Raw genomic sequence first — 24494 nt, forward strand, 5'->3', positions numbered from 1 at the left:
CACGCCATCTCTCCTATCTCTACATCCATCTCCTCTGGTTCCACCACCTCCTTCTGGCTTGATCCGTGGCATCCGATGGGCATTCTCTATAACTTCTTTGGCCCCCGTACTGTCTACAACACCCGTATCCCCAAAACCACTCCCTTGTCTAACTTCATCTTAAATGGGTCCTGGATCCCTACCCCCTCCCCATTCTAACATAGGTTTGGGAATCCCTTCCCCCCCCCTCTCTCTAACTCCTCTAGAAACCACATTGTTTGGCTCCCTTCCCCATCCAAAACCTTCTCCACCTCATCTGTTTGGCCCCCTTCGGTTTGGTTCAAAGGCTACTGATGAGCACATTTATGTGTGAAATCTTAGGGCATAAATCATGCATTTTTAACACTTTGAGTGGAGCTACCTTGGGTTTTATGTTGTTTTTGCAGATTTTATGAATTTCTAGGACTTTAGTGAATATCTGGAGTTTTGGGTATTAAACATGCGGTTTTACACATCAAGAGGTCCGTTCAAATTCTCAAGTGCGAAAGTGGGCCTGATTTGGAACATGATGGGCTAGAGATGTAATTATGGGCCAACTCCAGAATATCTTGTAAAATTAGATTAGGATTTTTATTTTATTTTTGTTTATTGTAATTGAGAATTGTATGGGCCCACAAGTAGTCAAAGACTAGGATTTTCTATTTTTTAGAATATTTTATTTTGTTAGATTTTATTTATTTCTCTAATTAGTTTTTTCTCTTTCTTCCCACTTTCTATTTTACTTACTTTCTTATTTCCTTAATAACCAACCCACCTATATTTTTGTTAACAAAATATATATATATTTTTTGTTTTATTTTATTTTCTTTCTCTTTCCTTCTTCCACTTTTCTTTCTTTCTTCCACCTTGTCTCCACGTGAACTTCAAAAGCAAGTTTTTATTTTATTTTATTTTATTTCTCCACTTATTCTCTCTCTCTCTCTCTCTCTCTCTCTCTTTCTTTCTAACGAATATTTTTTGCTCCTTCTTTATTTGTTTTTTCTCTTTCTATTTTTCTCTTATTATTATTATTATCATTATTTTTCCTTGTTTGTAAATTATTCTCATTCTTCTATAAATATTACCTCCCTCTTAGGTCTAACAGACTTGATTTTCTCTTTAGTTTACTTTAGTTACACACTTTACTTTCTCTTTAGTTTTACTTTAGTCTTGCACTTTCTATTCTCTTTAGTTTGCTCTAGTTTGCTCTAGTTCTTTGATTAATTTGTGGGTTCTAGTTCTAGTTTTTAGATTGAATGTTTAGGAAGATTGAAGTTGTGTAATTTTTCTTTATGCAAGTGTAATTCCTTTAGTTTTATCAATGCAATTTCAAGTTCAAGTTCAAGTTCAAGTTTCAAGAGGATTCGCTTTCTCTCTGGGTCTAGCAATTGCAGATCTAGTTTATTCTAGATCTGGTTGTTAGGGTTGGTTGAGATTCGAATTGTTTATTCAAGTTTTGTTTGGAAGATGCAAGTAAGATTGATTCTTCAATAGTCTTCTCTCCCCCCTCCATTCCCGCTTCTATCTACCCCTCAATATTCTTAATTTAGGATTTACTTTCAGCATTATTTACTGTTCTCCCTTCCCCTGGATCCTTGATCAGAGATGCCTACAGTCGTGCCTCTCTTTGGTTAAGGCTTCCTTTTCCTTTTATTGCTTTGTTATTTACTTTCTGTTATTTACTTTCTGCCTATTCATTCATTATCTCGGACCACATAACCGGAGCAAGCCTACAGTCGTGCCTCTGTTTCTGGTGACGGGTGGTGTTGCATCTGCATTTTTTTTCCTGTCTTTTATTTATGCATTAGTTATGTTTGCTTTATTTTTTTTCGTTTCAATTCGATTGCATTAGATGTATGGATTATGATCGTTGGTTTAGTTTAAGTAATTAGTTAACAAAAATTGAATCATTCCACTCTCGCATTACTATTAAAAAGTTGAATTCTAGGTGGCATATCTCCCTGAGATCGACCCGTTAGCTACACGATACTGTGCGCTTGCGGTTATTTTATTTTGCAAACAGCTACATTCCCCACCATTCCCTTACCCTTTGGATAGCCCTTAACTCACCCTCCCCACCCAATCATTCCTTATTGACCGCCATATCCCTGCTAACCCCAATTGCATCCTTTGTTGGAACGGTTTAGAAAACCTTAAGCACCTTTTCTTTTTGTACCCCTTCTCTAGATCTATCAAGGGAAAAGCCATTGCTTTCATTTGGCCCCGTTCGAGGCGATCCTATGTGTTTTTTCGAGATTGGTCTTCGATTTTGAGAAACTTTTCAGGCTCTTCCATTTGCGATTGGATTGGAAGCTAGTGTATTGTGCCTTGATCCATCACCTATGGTGGGAGTGCAATCTTAGGAGATGGACCTCAAATCCCGCTCTATAGATAGGATTTGGAATGCCATCTATTTTGATGTTTCTTTTAGGCTGATAGCTATTCCCCATCCCCCTGTTGATGATACCCCAAGGAACAGGCTTATTGTTGTCTCCTAGGGTCTTAATTTTCCTTTTCTGCCTTCTGTTTAAAGGCCTTGTTCTCTTGTTTCCTTGCGTTTAATATATATTTTTTATTCATCCAAAAACAAAAGAGGCTCTAGGAACTCTATCATAAGCTTTTTCTAGGTCCATAAATACTATATGAAGGTCTTTCCTACACTCTCTATACCTTTCCATAAGTCTGACAATTAGGTAAATAGCTTCCGTTGTAGATCTTCCCAGCATAAACCCAAACTAGTTCTCCATAATGGTGATTAAGTGTCCCCCAAATAGGTATTTTGAATCCTTGTGCTCTCCGGTGTGGCCTCTTAAAAGAGTTACAAGTGTCATCACCCACTTTCTTGCCATATATCTATTTTACCATGAATATAGTTTCATAAATGTGAATTGTATTGCATAACAGTAGAATACCTCTTCAAGGAGAGTCTCCTGGAAGATATATCATTATTACCTACTTTGCAAGTTTCCCTGTTCTGGTTCAAGGGGAGACATCAATTCCATACCCACCTATTGCTACTCAGATTCATGAACTTACGCTTGAAGTCTTGAACCAGAAAAGGAGAAAGGATACCATAGGTGATCAACCATCACCCATTGAGGGACCTTCTCCAAAGTCCAAATATACCCTAACCATCAAGTAACATCTCTCCTATTGTTGAGTCTATACCTAATATTGCTGATAATGATTGTCCCATTGCTCTTAGAAAAGAACTTTGTTTGTGTACTCAACATTTGACTAATCACATTGTCCCTTATGAATCCTTATCATCTACCTATGAGCATGGTTCAAGATCTCGATCTTGAGGCCCATCTCACCAACTTGAAAAAGAGAGTTGGCTCGAGATCCCGGCGAGATCTCACTGAGTCGGCGGAATTTTTCTTTTTCTCAACTTAAGGTACCAACCTGAGGGGTATAAGGGGTCATTTGGGGTTGGAACTTGCTATCCAGCCTATTTCAGCCCTTCTAAACACAATGATGAGCTCAGATTTTTTTTGTGTGTGGGAGGGGGGGGGTGTAAATGTGAGTCACACTTCAGACCTCAACTGAGAAACTACCATATGCCGAAGTGAAACCTTAAAATGGTCTAGTGTACACACTACACGTCATGTACTCATAGATTCATGCTGAAGTTCAAAATTCAAACTAGTCTAATACATTATACAAGTTTATAGTCAAAGTCATAACCTGAGAGTTGAGATGGGAAACCCTTATGTGCTAAGCACATTGTCTCATCTCGCCTCACTAAATGGAAAAAGGAGATATCTTACAACATCTCGGCAAACACTCGTGAGTTCTACAATGTCTATGCATCTCCCCCCCCCCCCCCCCAACAAAAAAAAAAGAAGCTTCCATGTTAATTAAACAGCATTTGAAAGAAACCATCAAAATCCAAAATGAAAGGCTGTCATGGTAGAAGAAATGCAAGGATTGGATAAAAATCGTTCTTAGGAATTAATCTGCATCATACGAAATTTGTCTGGATGCAAGTGGGCTTCACCCAATAGGAAACATCTCTTCTAGTTGGAAGATGATGTCTGCCAATGGACTGGCTTACCCTCAGGATAGGTGTCTGAGGCAGAATTCCAGCAAGAAAAGCAGATGCATCTGTTGATTTGGGTTGTGTTTGTTTCTTACTGCTTCCGACTGAACCTGTGGTTCAACTTCTGTTTAGGTTAGGTTTGATCTAAGTGTGCAATTGTTGGCTTATAGAATTGTTGCAGGACTAATTCTATAAGCCCAAAAATTAATGAATAAAAACTTTAATTAAGTTAAATTAATAAAAAAGAATAAAAAAAGAGAGAGAGAAAAGGAATGTACAAAGGGACCAGCCTTCAAGAGGGAGGCCGCAAAGCAAAGCCAAGACCCCAGGTAACAACAATGAGCCTGTTCCTTGGGGTGTCATCAACAGGGGTAGGGTATAGACAAAAGCCAAGAAGAAATATAAGCCCAAATATTAGATATTGTTCGCTGACATGGGATTGAATAGTTTGTATTTTGCAATGTTCTAGAATAGGCTCATTTTGCAAAGAGACTCGCAAGGGATTCCTCTGACCCTACATTACGGGCTTCCTTTTATACATATAAAAAGGATTACAAAATGAAGGCATTCTCCTAGAACCCCTTCAGAATGAGAGGTAAGGAGAATCCAGACAAGGAGGGCATTCCCTCCTAACCAATAAACCAAACTGGAAACAAGCCCAGTTACAATCTGTGATAAACATATGCTGCCACATCCCTTTGAATCAGATCAACTAGATCTGTAGGGAACTGAATAGGATCCCACAGCACTTTGCTGCCTAATCTGAACCCTTTTCATGTTATCTGTACACAAGCCCAAATTCCACCTCTGTTAGCATAGCTACCTCTTGCAAATTCTTCCTTTAATAGCTTGACACCTCCAAGGCCCTTGAATAGCCTCATAAAGAATACGTAACTGCTAGTTTAGAATTAGACATGATGGAGACCTTCAAATAACCTTCTTGAGTGCAAAATTGAGGCCCTTCTATAAAAGTTTAGTTCAGTCTGTCAGGCAACATGTGACCATCCCAGTGTTGAAGCCAACCATGAGAGTGATCCTCTACTGCTGAATGGATCCTAATGAGTATGGGACCGAATGGATCCCAATGAGTATGGGACCCACCGCAGCTGCTAATTATGCTCTGAATGCATGGTCATGATTCATCAACCAGACTTGGTTCCTGTCTCCTTAGAACTCAAGGATACAGAAGTACAAGCCTATAGAACATTTCCTGTTCAAGTAAGGTGGTATTTAAAAAGTGTCACCAATCAAAAGGGGGTGCAACACGAGGACTCCCTAGGAAAAGTTACAAAGTAAAAGTGTGCACGGCTAACAAAGTAACAGATTAACCAAAAACATCTTCTAGCCAGTTTAATTCCACCTTCACTGTGTCCAACTCTTTGTTTTGTTTCAGTTTCAAGATCTTGTTTGGGTATGATGTTCCTCCTTAGCAGGGCCACAACTTTTATGAATTGCAATACCATCAGATCTGGAACTTGACAGTAGATGTTTTTAGACTTCTTCTATGTTCCTTTTAAGTTCCTAATTTCTCTTCACCCTTGTTACTTCCCATCTAAGCACCCAGCCATCTCTATGATATTCAAACTACAATACAAGCAAGTCAGAGCCAGCCTTAAAACACTTTAAGCCTCCTCATTTTGCTGGTCCAGAAAATATTGGATCTTCAATTTTCGTCCTCTGGTTACTTAAGCTAGTTCACTTCATTACTGTCAAGAGGAGTTTTTTTTTTTTTTGGATGAATAAATAATTAAATTACCAAAAGCCAAAGAAAGACGAAAGAAACAATGAAAATGGGGCAGGAGAGAGGCTGAGAGGCTGAGAGACTCCAAGAACTAACAATAGCCTATTTCTTGGAGAATCTACAATAGGGGGGGGGGGGGGGGAAGAGAAAGCAAATACAAAAGAACCTCAAGTGAGGGGTAAGAAAGAAGCTGAGAGACTCCAAGAACTAACAATTAGGTTTTTGTTCCATAGATTTCCTTTTTATTTTCTCAACTCATCAATGTCATGCAAAAATTGTAGATACACTTATCCTGTTATGTTACCCTTCTTTGATCCTCCTTTTTCCCAGTTATTCTCTCTTCTCTTACCTAAGAAATTTTTTTTACAATCAAATACTTCAGCTTCCTCCTTTTATTTCATATCAAATGGTGATAAGGTTTTCCGCATCTCCAATAGGTAGTAACTACTATACACCTGACCTTAGCATTAAAGACACACCATACAATTATCCCACATAGTTCACTTAGAATCAGAAGATTTCACTCAATGTGGATTTAAATCAACACAAAATAATTCACAACAGAAAAAAAGAAAAAAAAGTAATAATATAAAAAAGAACTGTAGACAAATATCCCTTTGCAAACTTCCAAAGAAATACTTCCTATCCCATACATCCCAAGACACTAGAAAATTCAAAGTAGTTAATGATGATTCACAGTATCATAAACAAATGAAAGGCTGCAATTTAAATAACTAGCTATCAATAAATGAGATGGTAGAGGGATTCACCTTTGCCCGAAGAAATATTTCATTATTGAATCCACAAGATACATATGATCTTATAAGGTTGCTCATAGTTGAGCTCCCACACCAGTTTGACAAAATATCCTTAAGATCAGATAAATTAGCGGCCTTTGTTTTTTCAGTCCTACCAGAGTTTTCAATTTTCTCCTTTGATGGTTCAGAAGTCAGGTTTTTAGGCAATTCAGCTTGTTGGAGTTTTTTCTGCAAGAACATCTCATATGACATAATTTCCAGTACTGCAGACTGACAATTATACTGGTATCCCAAGCTAAGTGCTTCTGCTCCAGTAATATTTTCAAGTGAAGGAGATTCTGCAGTAGAAAATTGTGAAACAGAAGAAGACAACAGTTTCCAGAACATGTCAGAGGTTCTAAGAAACTGCAAGATCTCAACATACTGGGTCGCCCCTTGCCATAATGCCTTCAGAAAGTTAAGCACCTGAAGCAGTAAATAGGGATGGCTGGAAAAACAGAAAATAAACAATTACGATATTGAGTATAGCAAACCACACAGAAGGAAAACATCGTCAAATTATGCACTAACTTGATGGAATACATATATGAAGTACCATGACATTTCTTGGTTGTCACGGAAGAAGTTGATAACTGTATTTTGCAAGGCTCTGATGGGATATTGGTAATGAGGAGTAGTGGACTCCATAACAGTGTGCCAGGGAAAGGGCCGAGAAAAACAGTAATACACCATTGGGTTCCACAAGCAAGCTATTACTATGGTAAGACGCTCCTGAGGAAGAAATATCATCAGCCATAATGGGCTTTAAGATGGAGAGCTAACTTTCTCACTTGCGTTAGTAGCCTTTCCTTTCCTTCCCCAGCTCGAAGCTCTATTACTTGCCTTTCAGAAGCTTGAAAGCAATGATTCCAAGCAACGCAAAGTTTTTTTTACTAACTACTACTTGAAGGCAGAGAAGCCATATAGGTCCATCCATTAGGTGAAAAACAGAACATAAATGAAAATGAGAAAGCAGTGCGGGATTCCCAGGAGTATTATGCCATTTTCATCACTTCCTATAAGGTTGGGATTTTGTTAGGTTTCATGCCCCCTCCCCAGTCCTCTGGTGCAGTCTAGGCTGGTCTATATACCCTGCCATAGCTTCACTGTTTGGAGAACCCTTAACATTTGTCTCCTAATACAAACCTTCCTCTACCAATACATCCCTTTGTCACCCTCATGCATCTGGAATGACTTAGAGGACACCCACCACCATTTCTTCTCTTGGTCCTTCTTCCACACTATCAGGAAAAAGCTTTAGCATCCATTTAGCCCTGCAGTAGAAGACCCTTTCCTTTTCTAGGGAATGGCTTTAGCTGAGCCAGGTTTTCCAGGCAATTCTATTTGTGAAGAGGGGCTACCATTTCTCACATATGGATGAAACAGCATTCCCACAGATGGACCTCCAACTCTTGTTCGAAAAATTTTATTTGGAAAGCCACCTCCCTTGATGTTAGTTCCAGGCTTAACTTGTTTCTCCATAAACCTTTAGCTGATACCAAACAAATAAACTCATTGTTATTACCTAGGGTCTAGATATTTCCCTGTCCTCTTAGCGAGTATGTGCTCTCTTGTTTGACCTCTGCCCGTTAACCCACAACCCCCCACCCCACCAAAGAAAAAAGAAGAGAAAACTCTCTTTCCGCTTATGAATTCCCCTGATGCTTTTTTTTTTTTGGGGGGGGGGGGTTGATTTTAAATATTGACACAAAAAAAAAAAAGAAGGGAAAAAAAAAAGGAAGAAAGAAGGAAAAGAAGAATGACAACTACAAGTATAATGACTCAACTAACAAATTAAACATATCTTAACATAACATACCTCTTTAGAAGCTCCTCAGACCTCTTCACATACTGCAAAATTGCATCTAAAGGAGTAGCCTTCTTTGATGGCATTGAATCCAAAGAAAATTCAACTGTCTGCTCATTCACATCTTTGGAATTGCTGAGTCGGACCTCTTTATCTTCCTCCATGGAAATTATAGAAACAAGAAAACCTGGCTGCATAATACAAATCCATGTAACCATATTACATGGATTTTCAATGAAGGATAAAGCAATTTGAAGACACTAGTTTGAAGTATAACCTTCTTCCCCTTGCCCCATCCCTCTGTTTCTTTTTCTTTTCTTTTCCTCTTTAGGCAATGGATGAAGCATTGTATCATACAGAATGTTGGGTGCTTAAGAAGCACCAAGGTTATCAAGACACCAAGTTGCTTGGAGCACTGCTTAAGCACCATGGCAATTAGGCAGCTGCCAAGGTGCTTAGTATACATTTTTTTGATAAAACTATTTTATGTGGCACAAATAGGATTACCAAAAACTTATATACTTTTACTGCAAGCTAAACCAATATTATAGAATCATTATTATGCAAAATTATCTTTATAAAACAAGGGAAAATTCAGGGACACCCCAAGATAATTGGCAAACACCCAAAAAATATATCAAATTGGCAGAGACACCCCAAAATGTCTCTTAAATTTGCACAATGTCACACTCCGTTAGCAAATTTCATTAAGTTGTCGTTAGATAATTTCATAATTCCTATATTGCCCTTATTCTCTTGTGACTATACGATGTTGCCCCTAGTAAAATAGAATCCTAAAATTCATCTTATTTCTTCCTCCATGAGTTCCTTCTTCTTTCTCCATTCATCATTTTATATTATAGGTTATAAGATACTACAACTAAGGGTATATTTATCATTTTCTCTAAGTAATGGTTCAAAGGGGATGACTGCCAATTTGGCATAGTTTTGGAGTCTATGCTTTTCGTCAATTATCTTGGGATGTCCACAAAAAATTTCCCAATAAACACACAAGTCCATCTCGTCATAAATGGTAATTAACAACATAACGTAATAACATTATAGTATATGATTATGACTCATGAAACTATAAATATGAAATGAAAGTAGTAATTGTACTTACCTCTATGATGTCAAATAAGTGCATTGTGCCTACACGCCACAACGTCCTAGATATGACCACAACCCTCATTTATACAGTTGTTCAACTTAGACATCCAAACTTTTTTTCCCGACTTTTTTTAAGCAAATAATTCTTGAATCTGAATTCGAATTTTAATTTTTCCGCTTTGATTACCATTTTCTTGACCAGGCCGATAAATCAATTAGTGGCATTAGTCCGAATAATTCTCCATCTAAATGATTCCCGAATCCGAAACAAATAACTACTGCATCAGTGTATGGTTTTGTAGAATAAAAATTGGTGGTTTAAAAAATCCCAAAAAAAAAAAAAAAAAAAAAAGTTCTAGGTACAAAAATGTCCAAAAAGCGACCGCTCGACCGCCTAGGCATCAATATGGTGCACAAGGCAATAAGGCAACATCACCTATGCGATAAAGCAGTCGCTTTTTTTTTTTTTTTGCATGTCCATAAAGCGGTGCATTTACTGGGGCCAAAAAACCACCTTGTAGCCACCAAGGCATGCCTTGGCAGACCTTTTGATAACAGTGAGAAGCATCGTATGATAAAATCAATGTCTTCAACATGATGATGCTAAGATGAATGAAAGGAGAAACTAGGAAGAAGAAAGTAAGGAACAATCATATTATAGTTAAATTGGAACTAGCTCCGAGCCTTGATACATGATAAGCAATGAGCAAGTGTTTGAGGTGACATGGCCTTGTTCAATAGAGACCTTTGGATGCTCCAATTGGAGGAGTTATTGGATTCATATTAGAGAACTAAGAGAGCCATGGGTAGGCCTTATATGACCTTAGGACTTGGAGAAGTGAGGAAAGACATGCACAACTTAGTCCTTGTATGAGGCATGGCCCCAAATAGAGCTGATTGGAGATCAAGAATCCATGCAGCTAACTCCATTTAATTGGGATAAGACTGTGTTGTTGCATTAGACTTTCACAAGCTAAAACACATGATACAATGCACTAGACCAATAAGGGGGGGGGGGGGAAAGGAAAAAAAATGAGGGGTGAAACTTATCACAGTACAGTACGTCGGTACCTAGACATGAGGAAGAGAGAAGAGAAGGAAGAGCAAGTGGAGAGAATTGCATACAGATTGAAGAACAGTACACTCAAACCTTTGGCAGAAGAAGATTCTATAAGTGCACTGTAACGGCAAGAAATAGAGAGGCGGATGCACTTAAACCCAGAATCAGTAATGACACAACTTAATGAAACTCAAGAGCATACTTAAGGCGGGTGGGTGTTTGTGGTAAGGCGTCTTCCTACAAATATACTTACACCGTCAAGGAATTACTTGAGTTTTATGCATTCATCGATTACTTGCTAACTCAAAACAGGCAATAATAAAAAAGTCAGCCTAGATAATCCTAAAGTAGTTTGGGTCACACTATAGCTTTTATGAAGGTGTATTAAATTAAAATCCAGAAAAAACTAAACTCCAACAAGAATAGCAAAAAGTGCAACAATTATTTCTTTATTCTGATTTATGTGATGGTAAGAACCAGGATACATAAACAGCTAATTCATAACACTTTGTCAAAAGTCTATATCCTTCTTAGTCTTTACCATATCCTAGGTTTGGCCATTTGGCCCAGCAGAAAATGGCTTCAGAAGTTAGAACTACCTAGGGTTGTTGGAACTTGATGCCAGTGATCTGTCCTGAAGGTGAACTGAAATCAAACTGACATTGGAAGGAGGAAGGAAGCATCAAACATTCCTTTTACGATTCACTAATATTTTGCTAGCATAAAATCAAACAGAGTGGGACTTGAATCACCTAAGATTCATGGGACCATAACTATAGGGTCCATTTATTGCTAATCAAACTGTGACAAAAACCAAAATATAGGATCACTTGAGACTGAACATACTACTTATGTGAAGCAAGCAAAGCTCCACTTACAACATAAAACTTAATCAGTGATTTTCCGTCCTTTTTTGGACCCACTGCAGGGCATTTGTCCCAGTATGAGGAAAAACATTGTCATTGACTCTGGAAGTACCGAGTCTACTGACTCTGGATGTACCATGTCTGTGCACCCACACAAAAGTTGATAATATAACTAGATCTACATTTCTAACTAAGTCTTAACTTAAAAGAAATGGGGGCTATGACGCATAAGCATAATCAGACCTCAGTGCTTACACCACATGAAATTCGTGGGCCAAATCTTTGACACTGTATTCAAAGGAGGAGAAAATTAAAAAACAAACCTGGAAACTAGCTGCAGAAGTTAGCAGTTTGATGACAGCGACAAACAAATCTTTGTTTCTTGGTATTTCTTCACACAGTATGGCATATATAGAAAGCCTCAGACCTGCAATCTAAAGACAAATAGTTATATGGCAAGAGTGAACCTCCAACAGTGGTATCATTGTATAATTCAACAAGTTCAAAACCAAATACATATGGATGCCCATACTTGCATGTCATCTGGAAGAAGGAAGATATTCCCAGATAGATATTGATGTCCATCATCTGCCACAATACATAACATAGAAAGAACTCTGGCAGCACCCACCTGAATTGCCTGAAAATGCAGTACAAAAGTATTAATTCTAAAATTTGACATTTTAACCACATGTAATAATTATTCAGACCCCAAGTATGTCACTTGGAGTTAATGTGTTAAAATGTTAAAAATAAATAAACATTAATAACCACACCAGAAACAGAAAGTGCAGACAGAGGAGAGAAATCCCAGGCATTATAAAGAACATTATTCTTAGATAAATTGTGCCCTTTTAAAAATCAAGTACAATGTTGCCCTTTGGGTAGGCAGATGATTTCATTTGAAGGTAACTCAAGGTCAATCTTTTGAGCGATTGGGTATATTTTCACAAGAGAGAATAAGCAGGATGTATTATGTCAGCCCCTGAAGGAATCACCAAGGCATCAAGCTGAGAACAGTTGATGGATGTTCTCTGGGGAATCCAGTCCTCTCAATGCAGCTAAAAGAATTTAGGATGTTACTTCACTGGGGATTTCTGGGGTCTGGCACAATTGGAAAGGTGAATGCACAACCAGAATTGAGGGCCACCAAGGTTAGGGGTTGGAGCCTGCGAAAAAGGATGATGCATATGAATGATCCAGTAAATACTATAGAATTTAGTAGGTTCAGCCGTTGAACTATGTGCTCAATGAACCAGGAGAAACAAGGGGCCCTTTGAACTTGAAAACAAAATCTATATGAGTGCGCTGTATCATTATGTGGTAGCTCAGTGAGATGAGTCCCACTGAAACGAGTCACAGGCACTTGTTCAACTGAGAAACCATAGCTAAGAAATAATGAAATATAAACTGAAACATTCTTCCGTTGATTTCAATAGTAAATATAGGAACATTAAAGCAACTAGCTAACATATGATGAAGACAGTACAACAAAAGGAAAAACATCAAACTAATATCAGATATCTAACAAAAAAGCCAGATAACAGGAGAAAGTGGAGATACAGAAACCAATGACAGATAGTGCATGTAAATCAAGTTTTTTCTCATTTTCATGTGGAGGTAGTCCTTACAGGATTGCGGAAAAAGGATATCAAGGATATAATCGCCGTAACAACAGGAACCGGTTTTGTTGTAGATGACAACAGAGCATGATGAAAGATGGTCGAGCCAGATGTTGTATCCTGAAAATGTTACCAGCATCAACTACTGAAGATAAAATTATACATTGGGAGCAAAATTGCCTACGATCATGGAGAATCTTTTCCATTAATTACTAAAAGATACGGTATACATTGAGAGAGAAATTGCCTGGGATGGTAAAGAACATTTAAGAAGATTATATCACAGTACAATCAGGTGTTATTGCAAACAAGCTGATAAATTTCACCCCTGAAACAGAGGATGATCCAGAATATATAGTACCCTTGAGCAAAATGAATAAATTAAGTACTCCAGAACTAGCCAAATTAAAGAGGAAAGGGAATGACTAGATGTAGAATAGACACATAGCATTAAAAAAGCAGTTAAAAGAGAAAAAATACTAAGCAACACATAAAAAGTTATAATTAGTGACCATCATAAACATCAGGTATCCATTAAAAGGTTAATTTCAAAACAAGAAGAAACTGCTGCATATTCTATTTAATGAATGAGATGTGAACTTCGGAAATACCCAACAAGTTAGTTTTAAAAAAACAAAACAATGCTGCATGGGAATAAATAAATAAATAATATTAGTTGAGAGGTGGGTGCTGCCCGTCTCACTTTGCTTGTCCCTTGTGTATGTAGGATGAGGAATTGGTTGATAACCTTTTCTAATTGTGCCTATAGGCCATGGTTTCATTCCCTGTTTGCTGCCATTCCAGGCGATCTAGTGGGGCACATGTCAGTTGGCACTTGTTCCCTAGGGGAGGAAAGCATAATTGTCAAGACGCACCTACGAATCTAGGCACCCTTGCTGGAAGGGCACCTTGCCGTTGTTGCCTTGATGTTAATGACCACTCCAACAGCTTCAGTTACTTAGATGTCAATACAACTATGTTACAGAGCTACAGTATCTGCAGATTTCAGGTGTATATGGGAAGAAACAAATGCCAGGCAGTTCCAGCTGGGTTATCAAAACAAAGGGTTGTCAAGGTTTTCCCATTGGGTGATAGTGTATCCCATTTCAGAGAAGCCCATACTACTCATACCACATTCCTTTTTTAAGATTAAGAGACATGATTAACCACAATTTTACTAGGGAATTTTATCAGCTCTTGTTCTGACATGCTCAAGTTCCATCCAGTTGACCGTCAGATGGTGAACACATGTCATATTCTAATCCTATGGCTAATGTTTTTCCAACGCTTACCACTTCATCCCTGCAACATCTTCTCTCTCCTCTCCTCTCCTCCACCTTCTCCCTCTTCAGCTCCGGCAACACCGGCTCACACATCAGTCCTTCCAATGAGCAGTCACTCTATCTCAAGGGGAAAAAATGTGGCCCATGAAGTTGAGGCTCTGAACTCTAAGCCCTTACGATCCCCTTAAAAATCGCACAAAATGAAACCTAGTTTTGCCATTACCATCAACACTCGAGAGTGCTTGAGATGTGAAGCTCCTCTGTCCGGTCTCTCTCATTAATTTTGTTTTGTTATACTGCTTTATTTGAGCTCTTTGTAGTCATCAAATTATTGTTTGTCAAGTATTGGAGTGGTTAGCTTGAAAACTCGAGGCTTTCATTCGTCGATAGGACCATGAGAGGACTGAATCTTAGATGCCGACGTTTAGTTTTTAGATTTAGCTATTAAATAGGTAGCTTATAAATTCTTTATTTGGAGTATTCAATCGATTAGTTGGTCATTTAACAAATTTTGAATTTGCAGTGCCTTTGATCGATGTTTGACTTCATTTCTACAAGTTAATGGACAGATAGCTGGCTTCTTGAACCTGACTGGAAGTCAAATCCAGGTTTGTGATCGACTAGTTTGAACCTTGAACTCCTACACTCGCACTGCAAGAAAGATTAGAGAAATAGAGATTGAATGTAACCTTTCTCTGCTGTACAAATACAAAGCCGATTTGCAGGTGTGAGTAGATTATGATTTCACTTTTTCCATCTCTATCACAGCGGCTTGGTACTTTATGTGGCTTGCACAATCGAAACTTTCATGGATAGCAGGTGGTGTGGTGACTTGGTGTTGCCGGAGCCGAAGAGGGAGAAGGCGGAGGAAAGGAGAGGAGAGAGAATATATTGCAGGGATGATTTCAGTTGGTGTTTCCAGAGCCGAAGAGGAGAATGTGGAGGAGGCGAGAGAGAAGATGTTGCAGGGATGATTTGAGTTGGTATTGCCAGAGCCGAAGAGGAGAAGGCAGAGGAAGCGAGATAGAAGATGTTGCAGGGATGAAGTGGTTAAGTGTTGGAGAAGTCTTAGCCATATGATTAGAATATGCCACGTCCACCATCTGACGATCAACTGGATGGAACTTGAGCATGGCAAAACAGGAGCTGATAAAAATCCATGTTACAGGAGTAAAGAAGCCAGTCATTTGAGACCCATCTCCTGTTGGGATGTAAAACTGAAATTCGGCATTGCATATCACTACAGTGTAACAGTGGACAGATCATCCACAATGAAGTTCTCAAAGCAAGTTTTGGACCTTTTGTAGAAGGAAATTCCATAAAGATGAACTCTATTCCTCTTGAATTGGGATTGAAGTAACTGGTGAAAGGTTTAATAACATACTGTTGAAAATTATTCTGTAACTTCATAGCTTGGGAGCTAACTGGCACGGAGTATCAGGCATTTTATTAGACAGACTTGTGGATGGTTGAAAAATAACTTTCCAAGTTCCAAACAAGATCCCAAGACAAGCCCCAGTCAGAAAACCAGAAATTGAAAGAAAAGTTATTGACAACCAAAACCTCAAAAGCTGTTACCAAACTTTAGCCTTTAGGAAACAATAACCAATAGAAAGATTAAGAACTCCTCAAAAGATGGCATGGTAATGTGAGCTTTAGGGTATTTAGGGTATATTTGCAATTCTGCATAATTCTAGGGATCTAAACTCTTAGTATAGATAGAACATGTTGTGCTCTATCGTTATTGATGTAGAACCTGGGTTCGATCGAAGGGCCAGTGTGGGCAACATGTAATTTTTACCACTTAAGTGGGCAGTCAAGAGTTTTGGCCCAACTTAAGTGGGCAGCATGAAAAAAACTCAAGATACAATTATCATTCCAAGACCACGTACATTTCTACCTGACGAATACAGTCCTCGGTTTTTCTTCCAAGGGAGAAGTGACTCGTAGACTTCCCAGTATCACTCCATTTTTGGGAAGATGTGCTAATATGTTCAAATAGTATGTAAACCCCAGGCACAGATAAGTTCAGCATTGACTAGGCATACGACTTAGGCTGGCTTCCTAACCAGTAAAGAGGCCTGGTAGCCTTTTCTTCTTCCTGTGGACATGGGTCCTCAGGATCTTCTCTGCACCATATTTCCATTTCATGGCTTCTAAGTTGAACTGTCTGTTAATTTGAAAACTGAGATCTGCTGATATGGTTGCAGTTGAGCTCACATGGAAGAAGTAGAAAAGTCAGTGTGGATCCAATGAAACTGCCTACTCTTACTGGGATGGTGGTATTCTGGGATTTACCCCGACTGTTAGTATCAGATGCATAGTTGTCAAAGCAGCTAGATGACAATATGGACACCTAGGCATGATTTCTTAAGAATATGCTTATAACCAACATAACAATGCATAACAATGCAATACGAATATAATTATTCTAGCCTATGACAAAATGTTAGAGAATTAGCAGATCAATAAGATAAAACATAAGCACATTCACAGAAGACAAAGCAATAAACATAAACCAATGTAACTCATGAAGTGTCACCAAGGCATGTTGTCACCTTGGATCAAAGAACTTGGACACCTAGGTAGCACTTAGTTGACCTTTACAACTATGATCAGGTGTATAGTGTACACATGAGTATCCTGGAATGCCCGTTTCTGTGATACTGGACCTTTCTGTTACTCCTTAAAAAAAAAATTCTAGTCGAACACAAAATTAATGAAAAAGATCAATGAATGATCCACACACTCATTTTTTTGCATCTAGGCAATTAAAAGCCCAAAAAGTGTAAAGAAGAGCAGAAAGATAAATGATGAATGCAATAGAAACAAGCTAGAACTTCATCCAAAAATATATTCAACATAAAATAGTTAGATTTGGGAGAAAAAAAGGGAGGGGGGAGGAGAGGGTTAGACCAAACCTTTGGAAGATTGACAAGCATGGTAAAGACAACATCCAACGCAGAAGAAACTGCAAGCAGTACCCCTTCAATCACCTTTAGCTCATAACGACGGTTGATATATAATCTCTGTGAAAATTTTGTCAGCTTTAAGTAAAAGATATATATATATATATACACACAAATAGAACAAAAACACAACCATCATGATTCACATTCCAAGTTCACTGATAAATATATGTGCAGGAGAAAGAACCATGCCTGAATGTTTCTATGTGGCTCAACTTTGGCCCAACTTTAGAACCTCTTTTTGTTTCTATGCAAAACTCAGAGTTCATCCTTTAGTTCTATTGTGGGATCTAATCTTTAAGTTGTACCTCTTTCTTATTGTTTCTAGATGACTGGAATACTTACTATAAATTTCAGACCTTTATTAGTTACTATTTTGAAAGAAAGCAGTTTTTTAAGGGAGTCAGCACATGCAGGACAGCTTTCCTGTTATTTTTGTTTTCTAAAAGTTATGAATAAAAGAGGAAGGGCCTAGACCCCACAATTTTGAATATTATTCAGTTATATGCTTGGTTGCAGGTTTGAAACATGGAACCAGCCTCTCACTGAAGATCTGCCCCTCCAAGATCACAAAAGCAGGAGCCCCATGCACTGTGAGGCTCTATTTTATGCTTGGTTAAGTCTACAGTCCAGTTGTTGCCTTGGAGGGATGTCAAGTTGGGCTGAATTCACCCAAAAAATTAAAACATTCATCCACAAAAAGAGTTGGGCTGTGAAATGCTAGTCAAGGTGAAAGGCCTAGTTAATATCTTCACCTTCCTTTCTTATCCTCCAATCAATTAAGGTAAAATTTATGTTTACTCCTTTACGGTACACATCAGTCCTCACTTCTGACGTATTCTTTTAACCTGCTAATCGATTTGCTGAATATTCTTCACTTTCTTTCAGTTTCATATATAATTGCAGTGTTGTTTCAGTGTGCAGCTTCGGGCCATCAATCTCTAGTTCTGCCAACAGCTTTCTCCGTCACTGTGAACTATTCAGCACCATGAGCCATTCTATGACTAATTCAGCAAGTTCACTATCTTGGTGTCACTTATTGTAATCCTTGTTTATACTACTTTGGCTTCATATAACTATTTGCTATCAAAGACTAACTCTACCATTTTGGTGACTGATTAATTTTGTGATTCTTTGATATTTCAAGATCTCACCATTGGATTTGAATCAAAATTTACCAAGTAATTACTTTAAACACTGGACCTTCAATCAGAGATGGGACAAAATCTGATCAATTTTGATTTGATTATTGATTTTCTTCAGCTTGATCCTTCAATTATTAAATGGTCCCAGGTAAAGCATCTAAAGAATTGCAAACAACATAAAGAAAGCATGACTCACCTCTAACATCTGGGAAGTTACACAAAGAATCCGGCAAAGTGCATTGTGAATGGAGGAATCGCTGAGTAGAATGTCTCGAATTACTGCACCATGTTTCTTTAAACATGGGATCGCTATAAGACACTTCTTCAGTACTTCAAGCACCTAAGACAATAGGAACAATTCCCATGAGCAGTGCATGTCATTTTCCAAATAGCTGGGGGTTTAAAAGAATCCTTGGCACTTACTATAACAAGATAGGCTAGAAGTTTTTACACCAGACTAGACCAGTAAAAATGGTTCAAGTCCAATCCAGTAATGCAGGTATGATGAAAGACATGATGAAATGCAGTGCATTAAACTAGCAGTCAGACAAAAAAATGTTTTGCGAGTCCTTGAACAAAACATGCCCTATAAGTATCAGACAAAATAAACTAAAAGGAAAAACAAAACCCACAGCAAACATGAAACAAAATGGTAACAAAGAAAAGTAGAGGCAGATTGGGTTTTCATTGCTTTATTAATACTACATTTTTTTTTTTCCTTTTCCTTTTGGGGATGACTAAAAAAATCATTATCAAAGGAAGGGGGGGGGGGGGGGGGGGGAGGCCGAGAAACCAAAACACTCAAACTACAAGAAAATCCCTACTAATCTGAGAAGTGTTGTTGCTGTTGTTGTTGTCTTCTTTTTCTTTTTTTTTTAAAATATGGGATAAATAAATAATTCATTAAGCAAAAGTAGAGAAAAAGGGAGGAAGGGGGAAGCGAACAACAAGAAGGCAAAGGGCAGAGCCCTACCAAAGCCAACAAGGCCCTAAGCAAAAAGCCAAACAAAGTATAGGGACCTACGCAATAAAGATCAAGAACAAAGAGCCAAGACAAAACACAAGGCTCAAAACTATTATTTTCTATTTTTCATCTTCTTCTTCCTAGGTGACTGGAGTTGAACAATGAAGTCTTTGTCGAGGTGCTAGCGCCCTCTGGTAGAATGGATACTTCTCTTGCAATCCCAAAATGGTGGGGAAGGGGTATCAGATTCGAAAGAACCCCCGACTCACTTACAATCACTAAGATGGGATTGAGAAAAGACTCCTGAGGAGGGAGTGGGACAAGCTCAAAAGAGGGTTCAGGGGAACCGGGAAAAATGAGCAAGACTAGGGACTTAATGGGAGCAAGGAGTGAGGAGAGGAGGATGGGGGATAGGCCTAGCAAGGGGGCCCTAAAGGAGGAGGAGATGGGTTCGGCCCATAAAAAATTGGAGAGGGAGTGAGGAGAGTTAATCTAGCCAAAAGAGAGAGGAATTGGGGGAAGACGAGTGGAGGGTGGGCCAAGGGAAGGGGCAAGAATGGAAAAATGGGTCATTCAAAGAGGGAAGAGAAGAAAGAGTAATAACGGGGGCGACCGAGGAGGTTTCATTAGAGAGGAAAGCAATAGATTGCGGTGATAGGGCTGCTGCAAGAGAGGGAAGGGAGGCAGGATCTGGAGAGGGTGCTAGGATAGGAGAAAAAGGAAAATGAAAAAGTGGGGGGGGGGGGCAGCGGTATTAGAGAGAGGCAAGCAAGCAGTAGGCAGAACAGAGGGATTAGCTAAGTCAGACAAGACCAGAGAGTGGCTCAAGTCAACCCTAGGGGAGTAGCTGATGGGCCATTTTGTCGAGAGAGAAGGGATAGACATAGGGAGCAAGGTTCAATAAGGTATCAGGAAGGATAGAGATTTGCAAGGAAAAGCTTTGATCCATAGTTCCCAAAAGGAAAAAGGGGTCAAGCACCTTTGACAACAATGAAAAATGATTTTGAGTAGCCCAGGAATGACTCGCAAACCCTATTGGTGGAATAGTGGAATACAATGGCCAAAGAATTTGGATTGCCTGAAGAAATTGCATAAAGATAGTGATGAGCGTTGCACAACTTGGATCTGCTAATACAAGGAACTCTAGGGGGATCATGCAAAAGTTGATATGGCATTTCTCAGGTGAGTGACGGTCTAGGGAGGTGTAGGCTCCGTAGGAAACTTCTCTCTCATACAGGCATGGTGACCAACGGTTTTATAGATAAGGTAGTGGGGAGGTTGCCAACCAAACTTCACCTCTTCAATGAAACTATGCCTTATTTCCTCTTTAATGGAGACAAAAGATGGGAGACAGAAGAGGGGAGAGGGGTGTCACCAAAGATGTCTACACAAATGCGAGTGAGAAAGAGCCGATGCTTCTTCAAATTTTTGGAGGGGGTGACCCAGAGGGAAAGTAAGAGTGGTCTTCTTGGTGAACAGCAGGTTCTGGTGCCATTGACATAGAACAAAGGTTACTTCCCAATCATCCAAGGCCCTTCTTTGAGTGCACCTTGTTGGTCATCTTCGATCAAAATTTTGAATAGGAAGAAACCATGGCCAAGAAGGAAACATTCCAAGGATCCAAACGGCATCCATTGCTTTGACAAGGATTCTTGGAGAATGTGGAAGGGGAGGTCTAAAGCCAAGGCAATTTCCATCCAAGAGCGACTCCAAATGGACACTTTGGCATTGAGAGCTCCAGTCAGACAGATGGCAATGACACAATCATCAATAATGGAGGAAAGGATTGATGCAACAAGGATAGGTAACCATAGTGCAGCCCATAATTTGGGCCCACATCAACCCACAAAGCTTACAACACCAAGGGCTGGCTGAACCACTTGAGGGGTATTTAGACATTTGACCACCCCCTCCTTGAAGCAAGCGTGGTCTAGTTAGATTACAACGATAGGCAATCAGAGTGCAGCCCATAATTTGGGCCCACATTAGCCCACAAAGCTTACAGCACCAAGGGCAGGCTGAACCACTTGAGGGGTATTTAGTCATTTGACCACCCCCTCTTTGAAGCAAGCGTGGTCTAGTTAGATTCTCCCTGATTCAAGGAGTCCATATCTACTTTTGGTTTTGCATTTGAGATAGTGGTTAGAGTCCTAATGTGATTAGAAGTCCTAATAAGACTTCTAATCCCAATTGGATTCCTTGTTAGAGTAGGAAGTTTACTAGTTCAAGTCTCTTTTGTTTAGGGATTCCAAATAGAATTCCTCTTTCTTTTCAGTTGAGTGAGTAAAGTCTTAGTAAGTCAAGGAATTCCACATCAAATCAAATTCCTTGCTGAGTCCTAATTAATCTTTGTTTGTTGAGTCCTATTAGCATATCCTTCATGTAAGGGCAATAATAAGCTGTTTCATAAGCATGGCAGATTTGAATGAAAAAAGAATCAAATTGAAGGAAGACTTGAGTGGAGTCATGGGTTCCGAAGGAGGGAGGGCCACAGCAGTTATTATTTCCAGTTTTCTGCAATTTTTCCAGATTTTCTCACTCACTCTCAAGCTTGCAGCAGCCTTGGATCTTCAAGGAAATCAGAAGCTGTTGAAGGGATTTTGTTCCTCAGACAAGTAAATTCCACTACCAACCCTCCCCAACCCTTCTTTTTCCTTCCTCCCTCGTGTGCAACCTTCCCTCATCTTCCAAAACCCTAAAATCATAACCCAAATGCCCATATCACCCTCTTTTCTATTTTTCTGGAACTTTTTTGGATATTAGGACTTTTTCTAAGACCTAAAATTCAATGTCAGATTTACGACAATTTAACCGTCAGATTTGTCCCAAACTTTAGAAGCATCATTCCTGAAATCTAAATTACCTTCCCTCCCAAATTTAGCTGAATCAGAACAACCCAGATCCCAGTCTAACCCTAACTCTTTTGCTGAGATTTCTAAAACCATAAAATTTCAAATTTCCATGACTCTTCAACCTGTTACTGAAACCCTAAACCTTTTAGGATCATATTCCCTCAACCCTAAGAGATACTCGACCCTAACCCTTGTTCAAACCCTAGAAACCTTAAATTACAAAACTCTGACTTTAGGAACCCTAACCTTGGGAAATATTCTGAAACAATAATTATGTAAAATCAGAATTATTCCCTCCAAATAACCCTAGACCACCCCCCCCCCCAAAAAAAAAAAAAAACAAAACAAAAAACTAGATCCAAGGTTTGCAAATCAAATATTCTCACCTGCAGGACCTTGTTGATCATATACAGAAATTAATTGAGATTCGACCTAGAACAGCAAGGATAAAACCCCAAGTTACTGCTGGTTCTCTAAAAGAGGATTCTGAAGACTGGCCCCTAAACTTGGGTCACATCAGGGATTAGACAAAGAGGTATACCAGTTCTAGAGGGATTGGGAAAGAGGGAGGTCAGGGGTTAGGAGAGGACAGTGAGGTTTTTTTTTTTTTTTTTTTTTTTTGGGTGGGGGGGGGGGCGTTGGGTGGAGCTGGGGAGAGATGCAGATGGGACCGAAGAGGCCGCAGCAAGGGAGAAGGTTGCTGGAGCTACAGGGAAGAGTGCAGAGGGTCAGCCATCGTCAGACAGCATCAACCATTGCAAGCCTCTTTTTCCCCCCCAAATTAATTGTCCATCTTGTAATGAAGGATGTTCACAAGCAAAGTATAGATTTTCTCTTTTCTGCTTCTTTGGTTAAATTTAAAATATATAAAAAAAAAAAAAAAAAAAAAAAAAAACTCTGATCCTGCTTCATTCGATCAGTAATCTTCCAGTTCCCATCTGAAAAGCTGTCATGACAGTGGACATAGTTATGGATATCCAAACCTAAAGGCACAAACTTCTCATGCTAGGCAAGAACCTAATGTTCGCTGAAGATAGGTCTTCATCAAATCTGTTCTTCAAGCTACTCACCTCTTTTGATATGGTGCCTTCGGCCTCCTTTCTGCTATGACCAAAGCCTTGGAATCAACGATGGCAGCTTTCCCACAGAAAGGATCCGACGTCTCCAGGTTCTTTCATTCCATCAGGTGATCAATGATTAGTTGCCCAAAAAGTGGAGGGGGGCAAGGGATTAGAAGACATAAAAACATAAATTCTGCTAGCATTTTAAAGTTCCTCTGGAAGACTGTAAAGCAGGACAACATTTGGGTACTTCGCTCTATTCTGGCCGTCAGAAAAAATGACTCCATCTGGAAAACTCCTACCCTGGCTGATGTTTCCAAGGTATGCCGTAAGATCCTGTCCATCAGACCCACAGCTCCACAAGGTGTGATCTTGAAGATTGGGGTTGGCAGAAGTACAGATTTATGGCTTGATCATTGGCACACAAAAGGCATCCTTTCACACTCAATCAGTTCAAATGCCTTCTATTGCAGTGGCCTCCACAAATCTGCAAACGCTGCAGAATTGTAGGTTCAAATGGTGATTGGGATCCCCTCCCTCAGGACATCAAGTACTGATTGACCTTTGCAGCATGCTGCCCATTATCCAAAGAAACTCTTCTGGCTCTTGTGAAAACCTCACCTACAGGTCGTCAACTCTGGCCCGTTTACCTTCAAATCAGCATGGCCTCTCAGAAGACCAAGCAGCCCTTCTAGTCAATTGGAAGAATTTGGTTCGGTTCAAAAGACAAACCCCCAGGCACAGCATCACTTCTTGGGGAGTCTTCTCCAAAAGGTGTAGCTACTCAAGCCTTCCTTCAGCATCAGCGCATTAGGGTTTCCCCAAATGCACACTCTTCTGTAATGCCACTGAAGACCTAGATGATCTTTTCTTTGCATACCCCTTTCCTGCCTCTCTCTGGAAGGGAATCTTGTTAAATGCTCACCTAAACCTAGAAGTATCCTCCCTTTTGAGAAAGAAGGATATTAGTGGACATGACCTCTTAAGCCCCTCCATTTGTGACCTTTTTGGCTAACAGGCTTTTCCTGGTACAATAAATCAAATTTGGAAGGTAAATCTCAGGAAATGGACCTCCAACTCCAGATCCCTCCATCAGGTTTAGGACTTCATCTCCTTTGACATAAAAGGAAGATGTTCCTCACTCCCTCTATGAGTGC

At 39.3% G+C, this 24494-nt stretch overlaps 1 protein-coding gene and 1 pseudogene across 3 annotated transcripts in view; both read right to left on the reverse strand.

The window, feature by feature from the left end:
* Nucleotides 1-24494, reverse strand: part of LOC149017574 (nucleoporin (DUF3414)) — an 88718-nt gene that overhangs the window by 11727 nt on the left and 52497 nt on the right. For all 3 annotated transcript variants that reach the window (XM_089151908.1, XM_089151907.1, XM_089151906.1), the window contains 7 exons: nt 18657-18800; nt 17268-17375; nt 13073-13183; nt 11974-12081; nt 11765-11875; nt 8418-8596; nt 6572-7046 (listed from right to left, as the gene is read on the reverse strand). In XM_089151908.1, coding sequence (XP_089008034.1) covers nt 6572-7046; nt 8418-8596; nt 11765-11875; nt 11974-12081; nt 13073-13183; nt 17268-17375; nt 18657-18800 — 1236 coding nt within the window. The remainder of the gene's footprint in view (nt 1-6571; nt 7047-8417; nt 8597-11764; nt 11876-11973; nt 12082-13072; nt 13184-17267; nt 17376-18656; nt 18801-24494) is intronic.
* On the reverse strand, nt 5041-5288 carry LOC149017575 (small nucleolar RNA U3; annotated as a pseudogene).

The sequence above is a fragment of the Hakea prostrata genome, chromosome 4 (assembly GCF_041222555.1).
Source record: "Hakea prostrata isolate BN-2017 chromosome 4, UWA_Hpros_2, whole genome shotgun sequence".
Lineage (NCBI taxonomy): Eukaryota > Viridiplantae > Streptophyta > Magnoliopsida > Proteales > Proteaceae > Hakea > Hakea prostrata.